The sequence below is a fragment of the Ostrinia furnacalis genome, unplaced genomic scaffold (assembly GCF_004193835.3).
Source record: "Ostrinia furnacalis isolate ACB-3 unplaced genomic scaffold, ASM419383v2 OfSCF3663, whole genome shotgun sequence".
Taxonomy (NCBI): Eukaryota; Metazoa; Arthropoda; class Insecta; order Lepidoptera; family Crambidae; genus Ostrinia; species Ostrinia furnacalis.
Genome location: NW_021133902.1, coordinates 198,509 through 218,307, shown reverse-complemented (window position 1 = coordinate 218,307; position 19,799 = coordinate 198,509). Strand labels below are relative to the sequence as shown.

Below are 19,799 nucleotides of genomic sequence, written 5' to 3'. Positions count from 1 at the left end.
CGGGCAAAAAGCTAGTTAGTTAGTTTTGCAGGGCAATCGAATACCGCACTTAGCCTCAAAAGCTAGTATGAAATATGTAGTATTGCCCGCGGCTTCACCCGCTTGAAATTTAGTTTGTCACAGATCGTCATAAATTATAGCCTATACATTGTAATTGAGCGTCGCTGTCGCTGGCGACAGGGTCTTCTGGTTCAGGGTTCATGGCGTAGGTCTCAGGCAAAATGAAATCCACTCGTAGAAATTAATAAACTCAGTGTATTCACGAAAATAATTACACACAGCACTAGAGTCGTATCGGAACTGAGTGAACCAAAGGTCTTGCGATAGGAACGTCCGACCCGAGTGATAGTTGAACACAGACTGCCTAGTACTGCTGTACTGTACTGTAAAGTTTCATCAAAATCTGTTCAGTAGTTTTTGCGTGAAAGTGTAACAAACATCCAGACATCCACACAAACTTTCGTATTTATAATATTAGTAAGACTAGTAAAAAGTAAGATAGTAAGATGAATTATTTTAGTTATTTGTTTACTTATAATAATATTTATTTATTTATTTCTTAGCTCTGTCTGATAATGGATCTGGAGAAGATGCAATGGCCACCTCCGTAACAAAACAATAGAACCCTATGGAGTTAAGGCTTGTGTGATTCGCCTTGACGAATATTTCGTATCCAGGGTCCGATGATGGAGCTGTAAGGGGGCAGATTTTTTTTTTCACTATGTGACTGTCTTTATTTTGTACTTAATATATTTTACATATTATACCTATTCGTGTTTCATTATTTGTATCCAGGGTCCGATGATGGAGCTGTAAGGGGGCAGATTTATTTTTCACTATGTGACTGTCTTTATTTTGTACTTAATATATATTTTACATATTATACCTATTCGTGTTTCATTATGAATCGAAATATAAAAGACTTAATAAACTCTATTAAAAATTTAAATTAATTAATCAAGTTTGAATACCTCATTCTACCTTAAAAATAATAACTTAAATCAAGTCTTAATACGGTCACGGCTCAAGATTTTTTTGTCCATTTCAGCGTTTTTTTTACTCTTTTGACGTTGCGTTGACAGCTTTTACCTAAATTCGCGCGGAATATTTTTGTGAAATGGCTCTTAAAGGTCATAGATATAGTATATAATAATTATAATAATTTTCTTTACCTTTATTATATTTTTTCGTTTATAGACAACGTATTATTATTGTCAAAAATTACAACTACTTTTCACCGGTCTTGGTGACTGGGTAATCCAATATTGTGAGATGAATTTCAGTCACTTCTTAGAATACGTTGGACTGTGTGTACTGTGCCTATACCTAATGTAGGTAAGTCTGATGGAAATAATATTTAGTTTAAAGAGTCTATACCATTTAACTTCTTCACATACTACCTATGTCTTCTCATTTATAGAAGGAATATTACTTTCTTAATTACTTAGGAAATTGGTTGTCTTTGAAACTTGAAGTAAATATAGGTATGCTTATTAAAACTTAGGTATGTAGATCTTGCACAGAGCTTAATATCTAAACATTTACTAGAATTTTTCGCAACACTTACTGGATTTCACATTTCGAAAGGTAATCAGGGATATAATTTTCTGAGAACTTGCTAATTATGTGTGTTTCGAATCGGGCGCGCTAATCGAATCACTACGTGATTAGCCTCCAGTCTAGAGTGAGGGCGCTTGCTTTTTGCTTTCACTGAGAAAATTTGTAACTAAGAGGTTTAATTTTAACTGCTCTACATTTTATTTCTTGCGCAAAATAATTTAGGTTAAGATGAATTTTAGATTGTGATATAGTTTCACAATTTGAATAAGTATTAGATCTTATTTGATCAGTGTTATTTACCTAAAAGCTAGCTAAAATAACTAAAAACACTTATATTTCAAGTCAACTGCAGTCACATATTTCTACATTAAATAGTTAAATTCACCAAAAAAATACTCATCTAAAATGTAGAAAACGCAATTCCTAAATGCCTCATATAAAATCAGCGCAAACAGAAACGTTGGCTAGTGTTACTGTATAAAACATGGGAAAAGAATTAATGGGCAAAGTTGTTCCTGGCTTGGGCAGCTAACTGATTAATTCCCGGATCACCACCAGATATTAGCTCCGCGGATATGAGATTGCTAATCCCACTAATGCACTAGACAAATATCGTGCTCCGGAGCCGGCTCACTTGCATTCAAACGATTTTCGAAGGTATTTCGGTAAACAGAGCGCAACTTCGACAGTTTTGCACTGAATTGTTTGGTTACTGAGGCAATTGACTGTTTGGAAAATTTCGAAGCTTGAAATAGAGGCCAAAATATGTTTTCGGCAGTTTTAAAACAAATGAATGACTAATCTGCTAGCGATCGGTTCCAAACATTCACAAAAGTCAAAATCAATCATTTTAGCGTTTCAGTAATGAAATTAACTCACGTCGACAACAGATAATTGATCACTGAAACTAATACTTTTGGTTGTTCTGAGAATATAATTTTATGTTGTCTATAATAATGATTAGTATGAAAGAATATTCCTAGAAAATATTGTTCATTACTTATCATATTAATGTAAGTAGCTAAGTTATAGAGAGACAGCTTTATACTAATCGCATCAATATTTTCTAAATCACGTATGCAAGAACACTATGACCTGAGAAAGTAGGTAAATATTTACCAATGTTTACAGTCTGCTGTACATCTACATATCTTTGTTGAAAAATAGCACTTATCAGGAGTATATAAGATGCTTTCTGTACATGACCTCTTGTAACCTACAATCTTGATAGAGTGGCTGTGAGTTTCCAATATCGGTCTTTTTTCAAGCCCGAAATTACCGAGAAGTTTTCAGACGAATCCCGGGATTTTCGGATTACGGACTAGTTAATGCTAAAATTAATATAAAAATATAACAATTTTATGTAATCTAAACATTATGTCAAATTAATTGGGACATAAAATATCATTAAAATTGTTAAACAACCTCAATGGCACGTAATAATTATGACAAGGTTAAATAAATGTTGATCGATAACTAGAGCTTGTTAAACCCAATTATGAAACTTTGTATGTAGGTAGGTTTATAGACACGGTTCTACACGACATGAAAAACTTATTTTTTTGCTATTTCAGCTTCACTGCTGAAAATAGTGTGATTATGTAAGTAGGTAAGTAGGCAAATTGAGGTAAATACGACGAAGTGGTATTGGTGATTTCAATAATGCATGTTGTTTTCGAAGTTTTCCAAGTAGATAAAATTGTTTACTTACGTGCTCCACTTCTATTGATATTGTTTGCTGAATTAAATAACTGTACCTATGATTTTGCGCATTGTAGAAACCTATAAAGAAGTAAGTAATGTTGTTATGAAAATTATATTTCATATTTGTACGTATGTATATTACATTATAACTTATATTAGGTACACCGGTTTTCACAAAAAAAAACCTCCGTCAATTTTCATGAAACGTTAAGATCTACAATTTTAAATTATTAATAGATATCATAAAAAGATATCCGTCCCAAAGCTTTCAATTCTAAATTAATTACTTACTTAACTTTTATATGTTCCAAATGAAAATCAATCCCAATTTAGATACATTATCGGGCGTTTAAAGTAAAAAGTATCAGTCATAGGACCCTCACGCACAAGTGCAGTCCATTCATTCGGCGGATGGATTAATTTCCGCCGCGAGATCGCTCCAAAGGGAAATGCGATTGGAACAAAATACGGGCCGGGGTGGGCCCGACTGATATTTCATTTTATGTCCGTTATGTCTGGAAGGGTTAAAAGCTATTCTATGTCAACTAAACGGTTTGATTGAACACACTGTTGTACAGTTGGAAATTGATTTGTGAAAAAGTGCTACGATAGACTACAATCATTTCAGTCCGCAAGATTATTTTTCGGAATGAAATTTTTCAGTTGCGAAACGAAACTATTTTTTGTAATTGGAAACTTTTCGCATGTTAGTTCGGAGTTCGGACCTAGATTTTAAAAATTGTTGCGCGGCCGTTTGTTTCTATCACAGGCACGAAATTTTCATCCAATCTTTGCCAATTGGAAGTTGTTCGGCGGAGATTGTGTTGGATGCCAAAAAGATAATAAGAATACTCTCTTAGCGGGCGGCGATTGCGATTTTCACAGGAGAACTTTTCTTTTTGTGCTGACCACAAGTTGGTTACAAAGACGAATTTAAGCTAACTTCCGCCTGCCTCGATGTTCCTATTTCTAAAATAAGAAACAAAGGTTGTGTAACGTTTTTAGAGCCGGAAACCTCACGTTATTTTTATTATTCAAATCATACCCTGAGTAAAATTTATTGGAATGGATTTTGGCAATGAATACGCAATATTTGTTGAGTGTAAGAGGAAAATAAAGGTTATTTTGATATTAGGGTGCAATTGTAATACGATTGGTATTGTTTTGCAAGAACGGGGCGGCATCATAACAAGTCCTCGCGTATTCCGGCCGGGCCTATTGCCCTCTGAGATTCCTCTTTACTGCTGCGGCACGGGGCCAAACGCAGCCCGAATTATTACTAACATTCTCTTATTATTTTCGGCGTTCAAATCAAAACATATTTTCAGGAACTGTAAAACTTTTTACTGCTTTACTTTGCATCCTAAACTATGGTTCGTTTTAACGTCAGGTAGTATTCTTAGTTAAGGGTTCGACTCTATCGCGCGCACAAAAATTCAATTCAATTTCCTGAGTCACGTCGATTTTCTAAATTTATGTGCACGAGTTTATGATGCATTTTACGATGGCCTCTCGGTCAAACACGCGACTCTAAGGTTTATGGTACTCACGCAGGGTTTATAACGCGAACTAAAATAAAGGTTATTACACAGAAAAACTTAAACATGATTCCTACCCTTGAATAAGCCTCAATAACTGGAAACTCGTGAAAGTATTTATTGCTCGGGGTATCTTATTTGTATAATATTATCATTTATTTAGCATCTATTGAGGAGAAGCATTAAACAAACCACTCAGTGTTATGGTAATTTGTTGTGTAAAGTTTCTTTAATGGACTAAGTTACAAAAGTATTTACGCAAGGAAAGTCTATTTGAATGGTGTAAACGTAATTTGTGGACAAAGTTGCGCATGTAATGTTTTGCGTCGCCGAAACAACCGCCGGATTTAATTAAACTGTCGCTTGTTGGCGGCTTTAACTCTATTTTATGCTATTGCCCAAGAGGGATCATCATTTTTCAATTTTAAAAAATCAAGCTTTAAAACTAAGTACCTACTTTCAAAGTTTTTAAACGGGTGCAGTTTCATTAGTAACTTCACTGCATGAGCTATAAGTACTAACGTATCTATCATATTTGCATTGACTACTCCGCAATAAATAAATTCATGAAACTCTATGACGTTGCGCTAATCAACCAACACTCTTTATTGTAGGTAAATAACATCCATGACCATTAAATACTATTGTCATTGTATATTCAAGCAAAGCTATCTAACTTAATAACTAAGTGAGATATTAGACAAATGATGATATCCAGCGCTTTAAAGCGCCTCAAGCGAGCCCTTCGCTCCACTCTGTTGAACACTGGCAGCCAGCGCGTCTTGGACACGACATAATTGGGTGCCTGAGAGCCTGAGAGATTGGAAATATTCCACTACGTATATAATCTACTTTCATATGTTTAACGCTGCGGATTTTTTTTGTCGTTTACATGGTTTGAGATATTAATTTTTTTGTCATTCGTGTTAAAGTCGGCATCTAAGTTAATACTCAGTATTTCAATGAAAAATTTTGAAATGAAACTTTACAATATCAACATTTATTGTTCAATAAAAATATTTTTGAAAATTACGATAGGCACTTTTTTGATTTCTCAAATTACAACCACTTCCGCTACATGGCCGTCTTTGTCCTGAAAAAGAATAAACATTTTATATTTCTATATCGCTGTGATAAAAGTTTATCACACAGACTATTTCGAAAAAATATCACCAAAATGATACATTACTATTGCGGTAATCTTGACGCTTGTAGGCAACTGACCGCTGTACCTACAAGCAGTGGAGATAATTACAGCACTGGAGATATTACACCTTAATCCAAAGCAAAGATGACAGCCGAGCCAAGTCGTAAGAAGGACTTCCATTAATAAATTATTAGCCTCCCCGAGTGCTTAGTGCACCTAATCATAATCTAGGCTCCTGTACAAAAAGTGAGATGCGATTCTTAAGGGGGCGTCCATAAATTACGTGAGACTTTTAGGGGGGGGAGGGGGTCAACGAAAACCTCACTAAATCTCACGTGGGGGAGAGGGGGGGTCTCGGAAAATATCACGTAATTTTTCCCGCAAGAAATAGAGTAAAATTGCCAGAAAAATGATTTTTTTATGATGATAATGACAATGTATTCTAAACCGTCTAATCAAATTAAACTAAAAATGCCTCCATCTGCATTTGTGAACACTAAAGATCCCTGTGCTAAAGATGCAGAATAAATGTCGAAATTAACAAAATTCGAAATTAAAAAAAAACGTCATCGGCATCGCTATTGCGTAAAAAATTGGCCAAGTGCGTGTAGTGTCACGCGCAGCACGGGTTCCGTAGTTGTCTGTCGTTACCACAATATATATCAGAAGCAAGCCATTACTTCATCTAAAGTCACTTTTCATATTTTCTTCAAAGGATTTTTTACTGGTTAAGAAATTTTATAATACATGAGTCAAATGACTATTACTTTTAAACTAAGTAATGTATCTTAACCGTTATAGTTTTCCTTGAACAAATTCATCCTCATTTTACATGCAGGGGAGCTCCCTAGAAAAAAATTTTTTTTTCATAATTTTATTTTACCGTTTTGTCGGCGTGTTTAATATATCACAAATACATACCTTCACAAAATTACAGCTCCCCAGTGCCAATAGTTTCCAAGCGAAACCTCGGATAGACAGACAGACCTAGCGAAACTATAAGGGTTCCTTGTCAGGACTACGGAACCCTAAAAAATGACATTACATTACATACGTATGAGAATATTATGTATTCGTAGTTATAGTAACCAATAGTCAAATTTGACAGATATCAAATGACAAGTGGTTAAATAACAGAAAAAATGTTTTTATAACAATGTTTAACTTGACTTTTAGTAGATTTTTTAACTATTAGTTTACATTTTATTAATATTTAACCATTAGTAGCAAAATTCAACAATTAGTTATTTTAACTATGAATCAAAAAACTGGTCCTAGGTTGAAGCAATTGCTTATCTTACTAAACGACGGGAAGCTACGGAACCCTGCACTACGCGTGGCACGACGACACTGGGTTACTGATTTTTTCATATAAATGTAATAGAATCGAAGCATAGACATTGCAAAATAGGCATTTTATTAAATATCACGTGAGACTAGGGGNGAACCCTGCACTACGCGTGGCACGACGACACTGGGTTACTGATTTTTTCATATAAATGTAATAGAATCGAAGCATAGACATTGCAAAATAGGCATTTTATTAAATATCACGTGAGACTAGGGGGGTGGGGGAGGGGGTCAGGCAAAATCTCACCAAATCTCACCAAGGGGGGCGGGGGGGTTGAAAAATGGCCAAAATTGTCTCACGTAATTTATGGACGCCCCCTAACGCTAAAGAACTTTATTAACCAAAAAGTTTTTACTCACTGTCACCTGTGTTGTTGTGTCTTCAAAATATCTAATCGGTTCATAATGCCGCCTCTTTGCACCGGCTATAACGAATTCGTTAGTTGGCGGCGTGACTGTCGTTTTTGGGTTGGAGAGCTTATACTTGTCTTCATAATAAGACACAAGCTTCATCATGAGCACATCCCTTAAAGCTGCTTTTTGCGTGTTCAGGTTATCTTGAATTTAAAGAAAAACATGATCAAATCTAGTACGGCTAAACCAATGGTTTATGTAAATAATTCATTCATTAAATTAGGTCCTAGAAGAAAATATTTTTTATAATCATAATAATTAGTTATTATTGTGACTTACTAACATCACGTCCTGTGGGATCCAGTCTATTCCGTACTGTAGTGCTGATACGTAGCGGTCTCAAGTTCCGTTTTAACACTTCACTCGGTTTCTTCTCATCTTTTCGGTGGTATACGACTCTTCCCATATCTTTCACAAACCTCATGAAGTCCCCCGAAAATGGAATTGGATTATTATCGAAATAAGGCTGGCAAAAATAATAACCGAAATTATTCAAACACTTTAAAGTTTATTATTTGTGAATTTGGAGATAAATAATTGTGATTGATACCTGCGCAACTGCATCGTCACTTAATTGCGATAAGACTGATATGAACAATAGGAAGTGGCGACACAATATGCTTCGCATGAGAACCCAGTTACACATTTACCATTGAAAGGAATCAAGCTGCATACTAAACAAAGTCAACTGATAAGCAGTTTCGCAAGCGTCTTTTTACTGCGATAGCGAATGTGTACGTCCAATTTTTTCTATTTATTTGTATCGTAGTGGATGTGGTATGAAAATATTGTCGACATAGTGCAACTGAATTTCAAAGTTCATTCTTCAGTTTATTCAGGGCTTGTATTTCAGTTGGTCCTATTTTAGTTCAGCTCGACTGAACCTAACGACGTTTGACTTCCAATCTCGGTCCTAATGGGAAAATACGTCTAAGTGCAGCTTGTTTAAAATAATTCAGTTTCAATCTCGTTCGGAACCCGATATCCTTTCAAGGAAGTGAATAAAAGTGAAACGGCATGGCAGAGATCCGCGGCTCGGGGAGCTTATCGTGACGTCGGGTCGTCGGTGTCCTGTGACTAAATGCAGGCGAAGTCGAGGCAGAATCTGAGCGTAGGTTTAATGGTTTCGCGTTGATCCTGTGCGAGGCGGGAGCGCAGTTACACGGCTAGATTTATTAGTTCAATTACCCTAGCCTGTTCCTGCTCCGCTTGCTTGAGCGCAGACGCCAACAAGTAAATTTCGCTCAGGTTGTAAACGTTTCGTTGCTTTTTTGTACCTTCTTGACACTTTAATTCCCTGAAATGTAACGAATTTTTTCGATGAAAAAAAAAACATTTCCTATTACCGTTACTTTTGTGCAAGGTTCATCATTAGAGTGTCTTCCAATGCGCCAGCTGGTAGTGTTAAGTTTGGGAAAGAGAAAACTTTTTTTCAGTGGAATCCGTGACCTAGACTTGTACAAACGACTGCTGAAAATCTGAAAAAGCGATGTACTCTTTGCCTCTATCCCATCCCTAGAGAGACCAATCCTGAATCGAAGGCCTCTAAACTGTCGTTAGACATAAAATGGGATTCAATAGGTACTATAAATTAAACTACAAAACCCTAACCTCAAGTTTGCTGATTTCTACTTGGCCATTGTTCTAAACGCTTTATCTTTCCTTTGTATACGTATACCGACCGTTAATACAAGTCAACTTGAAATAGTTGTTAGCAACTATCCGCTTCCTCCTATAGTAATACGTACTTGATAGGTACGTGTAGCGTTGTTCATCAGACGTCTACCTGTGTGATATACTAGCGCAATCACAAGCGAGCCACTCCTGAGCAACATGCATGATGATAGCATTATACACTCGGAATGCGTGCCGCAACTACGGCGGTATGGCAACCACAAACGCAGGCGGAGCGGAGAGCGGTAAGCGGAGCGGGGCCGCGGGCGGCGACCGCACTCTCCCCCTGTCGATACAACTTGGCCAACTTTCAAATTTGTGGGTTGGCGCTTTCAGAGCTCATCCCTACTTAGTTGAACATACAAATTGGGCAATCCACGTATGCATATGTAAGCGGTAATCAAATTTTAGTGCGGAAATTTTGCTATTGTGCAGCCTTATGCCGGATCCGATTTATTATAATTTATTATTTATTAATCGGTCGGTTGTGAGTCGTAGAAATGAAAGCCAAATGTTTTTATTCACTTCTCGTTAAAACATGGTAATCAATTTAGTAATGTATTGTTATCTTATGTTGGAAAACTTGGAAAGTCATTCTGACGTCATCATCAAAACAGGAAAGGACATCATCCATTTTGGTCCAAAATCAAAAGTGCCGGCCAAAAAATAAAAGTGCTGTATTCTGTTAGAATACGTCCGCCTTAGCATTAATTACTATGGCACCAAAGCTGTAGCACCACTGTGCATCGTAGTATTTGAGTTCTAAAAATATATGAAACGACTGACTTTGATCTCAAATACTACGACGTACAGTGGTGCTACAGCTTTGGTGTCATAGTAACAAATGCTAAGGCGGACGTATTCTGTCAGAATACAGCACATTTTTTTTANACTGACTTTGATCTCAAATACTACGACGTACAGTGGTGCTACAGCTTTGGTGTCATAGTAACAAATGCTAAGGCGGACGTATTCTGTCAGAATACAGCACATTTTTTTTATTGGCCGACACTTTTGATTTTGAACAAAAAATGTATGAATAGTCGATGACTTTTAGATCTCAAATACTCGACGCACAGTGGAGCTACGGCTTTAGTGCCATAGTAACAAATGCTAAGGCAGATGTATTCTGTCAGAATACAGCACTTTTTTTTGTTGGCCGGCACTTTTGATTTTGGACCAAAAATATATGAAACGTGGATGATGTCCTTTCTTATGTGAATTAAGTTTTCTCATTGGACATAATAATTTTATTAAGTTAACGTTACTAATCCACGTTTTATTCTGTTGAAATATTCCGCATTTTTTAACTTTGGGCGATGATAAAACTAAGATTTGAGATCAATCCGGTTACCTTTTATATTCGTGGGATCACAGTGGCAGTAAAGGAAGAAAAGCCCATAAATTACGCATAAAATAAACATGACCTCGTCGAAAACAATGTTAAGGCGAAGTCGTATATTTGCCTCTGCAAAAATATGTGTAAAGGTGGTTGCTAAACAATTCAGGTCAGCAACTCGTTATATTGATGGAACGGGTCCGAATGCGCGATAGTGTTCGCGGCCGGTCGCCGATGGCCGCCCGCGCTCATGAATATTGTAGAAGCACGCGCGCTCGGTGGATCCTCCAGATTCCGTGCTTGTATCCGTAGCTTTATGTCTACCTTTTATATTCCTTTGTATGCATGCTGTAAATACACCTCGATCCGGGACCTCCGACTTTTTGCTCGCGTCAAAAAACAACAGGAGCAACACTAGCGAACTTGTTCGTGGAATCAAGTTTAGCGTGAGTGATCTCCAATTAGCAAGTTTTTTTACAATACCGTAGCGTGTTCAACTGCAGTTAATATTTCGCGTTTACGACTTAATTTTTTGCATTTGCTGTTTTAAAAAAATAATTACTACTGGAGAAATACGTCGAATTGTTAGTTAATAATCAGAAATAATTGACTTCCCGGTTTTTAAGTGTAAATGCTGACTTATATATTTTTGTGAGTCCGCAGTGAGTTTTAAATAAGCGTACGGGGTCGTAAATAAGGAATGCAAATTGTACGTAACTCGAGCAATCAGTTCGGTATTTTTTTATGCCTACCATAAAAAGGTAATAGATGGAAATTCAGGATTTGAAGAATTACCCGTGTCCGGGCGGCGTGTGTCGGCGGTAGATTTATTATTCCGACTGAGGCGATCGAGGCGGCTGCGTCCTCGGACATCGAGACGGGGACTTATAGGATCATTCGAAAATCATCGTTCGAAAACAAATTGAAACTGCAGTAGAGCGACGATTATCTCAATTAATAGGGCGACTTGAATGTTATGGAATTCAGCGGATGATTAAATTAAAAACTCAAAATTTTATTTATCCATAAAGAAACTCACTCTCTTATATTTTTTTCAGACAATCACCTGAAGTGGTCGTTCAGCTAATTGATACTCAACTTTTCATAATATTATTTCAGATTTTTTCAATTGTAACATACCTGTCTTCTTACCTACTAATGCTGAAACATACTTACTTATAAGGGTTGATAAGTACGATTCATGGTAGATATTTAAGGTTTAATCGTCGTTAAAATCATCGTGCATATTTTTGGAATTTTTATTGGTATTCTTACTTTATGTGCAAAATAATGTAAAATTTAAACTCTAACCACGCAAATGTGAAAAAGCGTGGTAAATATAAACTTTCAACTCTCTGTTTATCCAAATGCAAAAGCATTTAATGTACGACTGTTGACAAATTATTCAGCTTCGCAAAGCTCCCAACGGTTTGTAGTGAAACTATTTCCAGCTAAGACTGGGTGTCGTTACACGCCGTCCGTCCGGCTGTCCAGTAAAATTTAATTGCAGTATATCAATGACGCTGCCCTAGCCGCAGCCTTGTGTCAAATTGTTAGCAGTTTACGCTCCTGCGAGCAGTAGTTTATGTAACGCAATCATAAACTTTAGTTACACTGTCGGTGGTTGGTATTTGGTCTTAATCACCATTTGAATTAGATCAAAATAAGGTTTGTTATACAGTTCATCATGACGTTGCCTAGATAAAAGATGTGATTTTGGAACCCAAAACGTGACAATATGGTTGACGATGCTTCTTCATTATCTTAGCTAACGCACACTCCAATTATAAAATCGCGTTTTACCATTTTCTAGAAATTATTAATTAATAACAAAATCTCCAGGCATAATAGTCTTACTCGTAATTCTGTTAACGTACGGATCAATAAACTGGAGGTTATTTATTCTCCACTGCATCTCTAATTTATTAATCGAAGGCCGACGGAGGATCGAATTTTCACTCCAATTAAATTCAAAACCCGCTTTCCTTTACCCAGAACACGTAACCACCAACTCATATTTTAGATTTAGAAGCACCAAAAGCGTTAGCCATCCAATATGTTAAATATAGTGCGGCCAAACACGAGTAGTATTCATGTAAAACCCGGCAACCAATATGTGCATGTAAGTTAAACATATTTCGCGGATATTGGCAGTCAATTTCGTGCAAATCGCTGACGCAAACACCTCCATCCACTCGAGCGTGGTGGGCGGGCGGCTGAAAGATGCTCTGTCAGAGGTTGACAGCCGCCATTTGTCGGGGTGCATCGGTCATTCGTCTCGGCACACCTCCGATATAACACGCGGCGGTGAGCTGCAACTGGCGGACACGTCAACCTTAACTCACTGTTTCGATAGACACAGAGATCTTTAAAGGGTTCTGAGGGACTACGACTAAGGTCAATGAAAACAGTGGCGATGTATTAGTCATTTATCATCATAATTAGGGTCATTTAGTCCCACACAGGAACACGACCCTCTTTTATAGACCAGAGACATACTGGCCAGACAGGTTGGGAAGATTTGCCATTTGTAGTTCCAAAAAAAATACAGCTTCACAAAGCAACTAGAAAATACATGTTAAGTATATTGTTTTCTCCAGTTTTCTCAAACACCCTTCTTAGTTTGTGTGGTAGAGTTCTATTAAGCTGGAAAGAATTAAACCGAAACCAATTTGTTCCTAAAGGTTAGATAGGGATTAATCTCCCGTCGAAGTCCCATGGGTTGCGAGTAATTAACGAAATCCCTTTTACCTTGACCGCAAGTTCTTGATGAAAACAATGCAATAATACCTACCATCAGAATTACGTAACATTAGTAGTAAGAGCTGTATTTTGTTGATAGAACACATAAAAACAATAATAATATTCTTTCCAGACCCGAAGCAAAGGTACGTATAGAAGAAAGATGGAAACCGATATTCCAAAAAAAAGATATTAGTTACCTACTATAGTTACGATTTAAATTCGATTTAACTTGGTGCGAGAACTCGCGTTTAAAACACAGAACTCGGAATAAGAAAGCCTAGCGAACCCAGACCTAACCTCATGTTTATGTATAAAGTTTTTGCGGTGCTTTTACCAAAACGATATTTGAAGAACAAACAAAAGGGATTAAAGTGCGTTCTGTAATTTTGTTGCTAAGAGCCGAAGGAAAACGTGGCGCTATGCGTGGCACATGTCATCCATTGTAGGGTGATTGTCTGAGATATTAGCGTTACAATCAATCACTGGTGTGGCCGTGACATGTACGTAATTAGTAGGGAAACCTACTGGCGCGTCCTTATTCTGGGTCACCGTGATCTTGCTTGGTAGGTTTTCAGGATTGCTATAGTTATTTATATCAAAAAGTCAAGTATCAATCAACTGAGTTCAATTAAACATCATCTTAATACAAATAAATGTTTACAATACATACGTTCAAAGCCGTATAGATATTTAAGCTAACATATAAATATGTATTTTCACTGAATTAGTGTCACTTTTAATGTTGCCAACAATTTTATAGTTATTTCCTTGAAGTACCTACTAATTAGAACTTCTGCGAAAATAATAAGTTTTCAGCTTTAATCTGTCAGCAAAGTAAACTTATATTTCGTTCTTAGAATCTATATTTTCCTGTTATTTTTGCTTAGTAACATGAGAAACAGTTTTGAGTTAAGTGAAAGATTGTTCTTTGTTTACAATGAGGGGAAAATTTTTTGTGTTAGAAAATTAGACATATTTGTGATAGGTATACAGAATACACCGAGATATCAAAAACTTTTGACCCTTTAAACCTATCATTCAAGCTACTTGTAGCAACATTAAATTATTAATAGAATTCCTTGATTTATCTAGAGATACTAGTTATACGAAGAACGATAATTTCTGTCGTGAAAATTAACCTTGTATATATCTCGTAGTCTTGTATAATCCGGTTATGTAGAGAGCCTAATATGACCAAACTAACTATCTACATAAACGAAGTTCGATCTAAATAAAGTTTGATGTCTAATATGTAGTACAATTTCTGTAACAAGTCTAATAACTACTCGTAGGTATAATCGTAATCGAGTTCGAGATTGATCCAATTAAAGTATTAGCAAATAATCTCGGTACTGAACAGAATAATTCGTGACGCAACAACACCCTAAGGATCTGCGATCTGACAGCGCGACGTTGACGTTTAGTTAACGTTAGGGCGCGGACACACAGCTCTTTATAAGTATACTACTCCCTATATAGGATTTTTTTGGTTTTTACAGGAACAGTGGGTAGAGAAAACAATATTTCTGAACTATATTAACCCGTAAAAAAACTTTTACACTTATCCACTTGGAACACCACCAAACAACCGACTTCAATAAAGGAGGAGTTCTCATTTTGGTTGAATGTTTTTTGCTTGTGAACGTGCTGTCATATGACATGAAACATAATATCTGTCTTATCCTAATACTCATGAAAATTGGAAAACGCATGACTTGGATTTTTTTCTGAGCAAATCGTGGTTCTCGAAATAAATAATCTAACAACATCTCCACTCCATCTTTAGACACAACACGTACACTTATTTCTAAAAGGAACCTCTCATATCGATCTCATATCCGATTCGCAGAAGTTGTAATAAATATTTCAGTGGTCTAGTGCTAAAAACCACTTGTCTCAGACTCAAAGGTCCCGGGTTTGACACCCAGTGTAGTCATTCCACATTTTCTATTCGGGTGACTCTAACTCCACCTAACTATACATATAAATAAACTTTTATATTAGAAAATATGAAGCTGCTCAAATTACACATCGAGCAACGGGCAGGCGTTAGTGAGTTAATAACGGGTATAACAGAATAATCCGTCTCGAATGAAGGGTCGCAGCATGCCCGCTGACAGCGGCGCGACGTCGAAGTGACGTGACGCCTCTTAGCATTCCCATCTCTATTACTTTGCTAATGAAATTGCTGACATATTTATTGCCTTATGCATGAAATTATAGAGTTCATTTGGAGTGACAAAAAGTAATTTGATGATTCATATTGCCGGGATACAGCTTTTCTCTAGGCCATAATATGTCAGTAGTATTTTAATTCTAAATATTGACACTTGTTTTCATTGTCTACCTAAACTGCTAGCTAAACGTATAAAATATTGAAATAAAAGAGAGTAATAAAGAGAGAGATGCGACTCTTAACGCTAAAAATAAATTATAGAGAGTACCTGAGTGTTATTATGAATGTAACAATGTAAAAATGTTAAATAAACAACTTGAAAAAATCGAACTGCCAAAGCGACTCTATTCGCTAAGAAAATTTTAATAACGAGTGTAAAAATGCCTCTGTAAAAGTTGTCTAAAAGCAAACTGTCATTCAGATACTAAAAATATTTAAGCTTCAAATAATTTTAACATGACAATATTTATTTTTAGTAAGTTTAAATTGAAAAGCGATTGTTTGAAGTGAAGTTTGACAGATCGCTCGCCGCCGCCGCGAGCCGGCAACGAGATAATCTAAGGTATTAATTACAGAATAAGTGCCGCAATGGAGCCGAAGTAATTTCGCAAAGCCATTTTAATATTGTTGCTTTCTATCTTAATAATTCGCAAAAGTACTTCGCGAAGATAATAGGGTTCGCAGATCGTGAATCTTCTTAATTACCAACAATGTTGAAATTAAGCTTTTAATGAGTTTTAATTAACAAGTTTTGGAACGTTGCGTGAAAATACATAACGATTGTTGCGAGATACTGTTCCCGCTAATATTTACGCCGTAAATTGCGTACAAACCGGCAATTTCGGCAATATTTGTAGCTGAACAACTTTATAGCGTAGATAATACAAACATGGCAAATTGATTACATACCTCTAAAGTTTGTATTATGTTTGATAAGTTTTAAGAGAAACAATCGACCCAACGATTTACGATCTTTATCTTTCCAGTAATCACCGTTTTTGTTGGAAAGTTTAATATAGCGCTCAGTGGATTCAATGAATTTGGGAAATAGAATAATAAGTAAAAATTGATATTGACTTCAAAGTAAATAAAAACCGAGTGAAATTAAATGCAAAAAATGTAATGGAACAGCTTTTACACGTAATTTAGTACTACCCTCTTTTATGTTCTAGTTCACAGAGTTACTTTGATTTTGTATGGTGTTTTTGCCCTACCTATTATAAAATGGCAAATAATTAAAAAACAACATAATTATTCAGTTATTCTTTATTATAATATAGTGCTATAGAATACCGAAAATAAACCCAACTAACATACCTACTCAAAGTTACTGATCGTCTGTACCAGCTTGTATTCGACTGCCCCACATTTCCGAATGTGCGTCAGTCAATCAGACTGCAAATCCCCGGATTAAATAATACTAAATCTACATAACGTGCCATAAATTTGTCATTTTGGCGTAATAGAGATAACAATCGAGTCCGTCAGCGCGCGGAGCCAGCCAACATCGAATGTGGGTCGCGGCAGGAGCCAAGTGGCTGCAGGTGCTTTGGAAAATAACACTTTAGGGGCTTTTGATCAATAATAACTCTTTATTAACTTAGTATTTTGTAAGTTATATTTGAACTGTTTCTTATTTATCATTTTTGCGTAATTAAGTTACTTAATAATCGAGTCCGTCACCGCACGGAGCCAGCTAACAGCCGAAATATGTTGGTCGCAGCAAGAGCCAAGTGGCTGCAGGTGCTTTGGAAAATAACACTTTCGATCTATCTATTACTAAGTAGGTACCAACCCTAAGTAGGTATATTATTTTTTTATTTCTTAATTAACACTGCAGCACTGCAGTAAAGTAATTAAGTACATAATGTGGATTTCGGCAGGAACCAAACGACTGCATCTGCTCAAGTAAGTATTCTTCTTCAAATGGTCACATGATTCAAATAAAGCACCTATCTATAAGTATGATAAAGTTTAACAATAGTTCTGAAGACAATTTCCTGGATGGAACAACTAATTCGAATTAGATTCGAGAGTCGCGGCAGGAATCAAGCGACTTCAGGCGCTCCAACACTTCTAAGCCTCATCTTAGTTCAATAACTTTACATTACTTAGTTAGTGCTATGTCCTCTTAACTGTGCGGCTCATAGATATTAACAATAGCAATAACTAAGACAATTGAGCCGCCAGCCGGAGCCGAGCCAACAATCGAATGTGGGTCGCCGTAGGAGCCAAGCTGCAGGTGCAGATGGTACGGTACTTGTTAGGCTCATCTAGATCAAAATACTACACTAAAAGTCTTATAAAAGAAATTGTTGACTTATCGCCCGTGCTTTGCACGGGTACAATGTATAATACTTATTTTAAAAACTTCCTCTTGAATCACTCTATCTAATAAAAAAAACCGCATCAAAATCTGTTGCGTAGTTTTAAAGATATAAGCATAAGGACAGACAGAGCAAAGCGTCTTTGTTTTATACTAGGTACATGTAATGATTGCACATAAGAGAATAGCAGTTGTTTCCTAGCCTATTATTTTTAACGAAATTTTGAACGTCAATTTTTCTATTTATTTTCACAATTAAAAACGATTTAAAAAACATATTGAAGTTTTATGTCTAGCGAAAGTTAATGTTCCTGCCGTTTATATTTTCAACACCTGCATCACATTTTCGTCCGAAAGCATAAGCATAAACAGTATTGATCGATTACCCCGACATCCCTAGAATGCGATGAATATGGACAAATTAGTAGCAATTTGCGTCGGAACGTACCGGTCGTTTCGAACCAAATGTGAATATCAAATGAGTATTTAAGCTACCCATTTGGATCACTCTCAGCCAATGCCAATCATTTCAAAATTGATGTTCGCGGTTTCGCTTGATGATTGTTAATTACTCGTGCTATTTTAAATGACAGACGACTTCGGCTTTAGATCGGTCTTTATTGATAGCACTTAAAATTTCAATGACTATTTAATGTGACCTCGTTTTATTGGACGCAGTGCATTATATTATAGATTGATTGTAGAATGAAGTGAATGTGCATTAGGGAGGTTTTTTATTAGGAATCTTTTTATATTTAGATACCTACATCAGGCCTGGCTCACTCCGCGCGGTACATCCGATAATTACCTACAGCGAAGCGCCCCGCCGGCGGGTATTATTATATCAGTCGAGTGTCACGCGCGTGCTCGTCAGGACGCTGGCGTGCGTTGTAGTATGATTATAATTCTATGATCGAAGTATTATTTAAAAATGGACATAAAGAGAAATAAATATTGTGCGGCGTTCGGGTGTTTAAATTTGAAAAGTAATCTACCGGATTTATATTTTTTTTTCGCTTCCCAAAGATGCTGAAAGGTATATTGGCCATGTAGGTAATCAATAATTCTTAGGATAGTATAGGAACCTAACCTACTATGACTACTGCTCAGAATGCGTTCGTTCGTTTCAGCCAAATGACGTCCACTGCTGGACAAAGGCCTCCCAAGGTTTTCCATAATGAATGCATACTTACCTACGTATACGTACCTCATTACAAATAAGTAGATTAATTTTATTTTTTCACTAGACAGCAACCCTAACAGCGTAAGAAGAGTTCAGAGGCACGCGATAGAAAGAGACAAAACTTGTAGGTGAATAAAATTGTAGGTACGTAGTGCTGTGCGAGCTGAATTCCACTGTATCGCGTCGTAGCAAGACTCGCATTTATTTAAATCGTCTTGCGGAGTAATCCTTCTGTACCTATACTATTACATATTCTGTGCCTACATGTAAAAAGAATCTTAATAAAAGGTTTAAATTGGACGTCCCTACTGAAGGAAAGTTACAGCGTCTTATAACAAATGCGTGTCAGTGCAAATGTGTTTCGGCGGTCCGGGAAAACTAACAACGAAGCAGGAGGTTAAGGGGATGCCCTACAACGTCTTGATTATGTCCTCGGCAGATTGAATACATCCGTGCTCGCGACAACGGTCTTATTGTTATTCACCCCTGCGTCGCTCGGTGACAAACTATTTAGGCAAGTGTCGCCACCCTTAACGGTTCGCCTGATTGTTTCTACCCGGGGAATTCCTCCGAAACGTTAACCTTTTCACCACAGATACTTGAGCTGGCCGAAAGTACACTCCTGGGCCTTACAAATAGACCA

The 19,799-nt window shown here is 36.6% G+C and overlaps 1 protein-coding gene across 1 annotated transcript in view; it reads right to left on the bottom strand.

Moving 5' to 3' along the window:
• Positions 1-5,807: 5,807 nt before the first annotated feature.
• Positions 5,808-19,799, bottom strand: part of LOC114358075 (uncharacterized) — a 66,182-nt gene continuing 52,190 nt past the window's right edge. Inside the window, exons 2-5 of the mRNA XM_028311948.1 lie at positions 8,902-9,010; positions 7,993-8,179; positions 7,660-7,856; positions 5,808-5,895 (exon numbers count right to left, since the gene is read on the bottom strand). Coding sequence (XP_028167749.1) covers positions 5,857-5,895; positions 7,660-7,856; positions 7,993-8,179; positions 8,902-9,010 — 532 coding nt within the window. The 3' untranslated portion in view covers positions 5,808-5,856. The remainder of the gene's footprint in view (positions 5,896-7,659; positions 7,857-7,992; positions 8,180-8,901; positions 9,011-19,799) is intronic.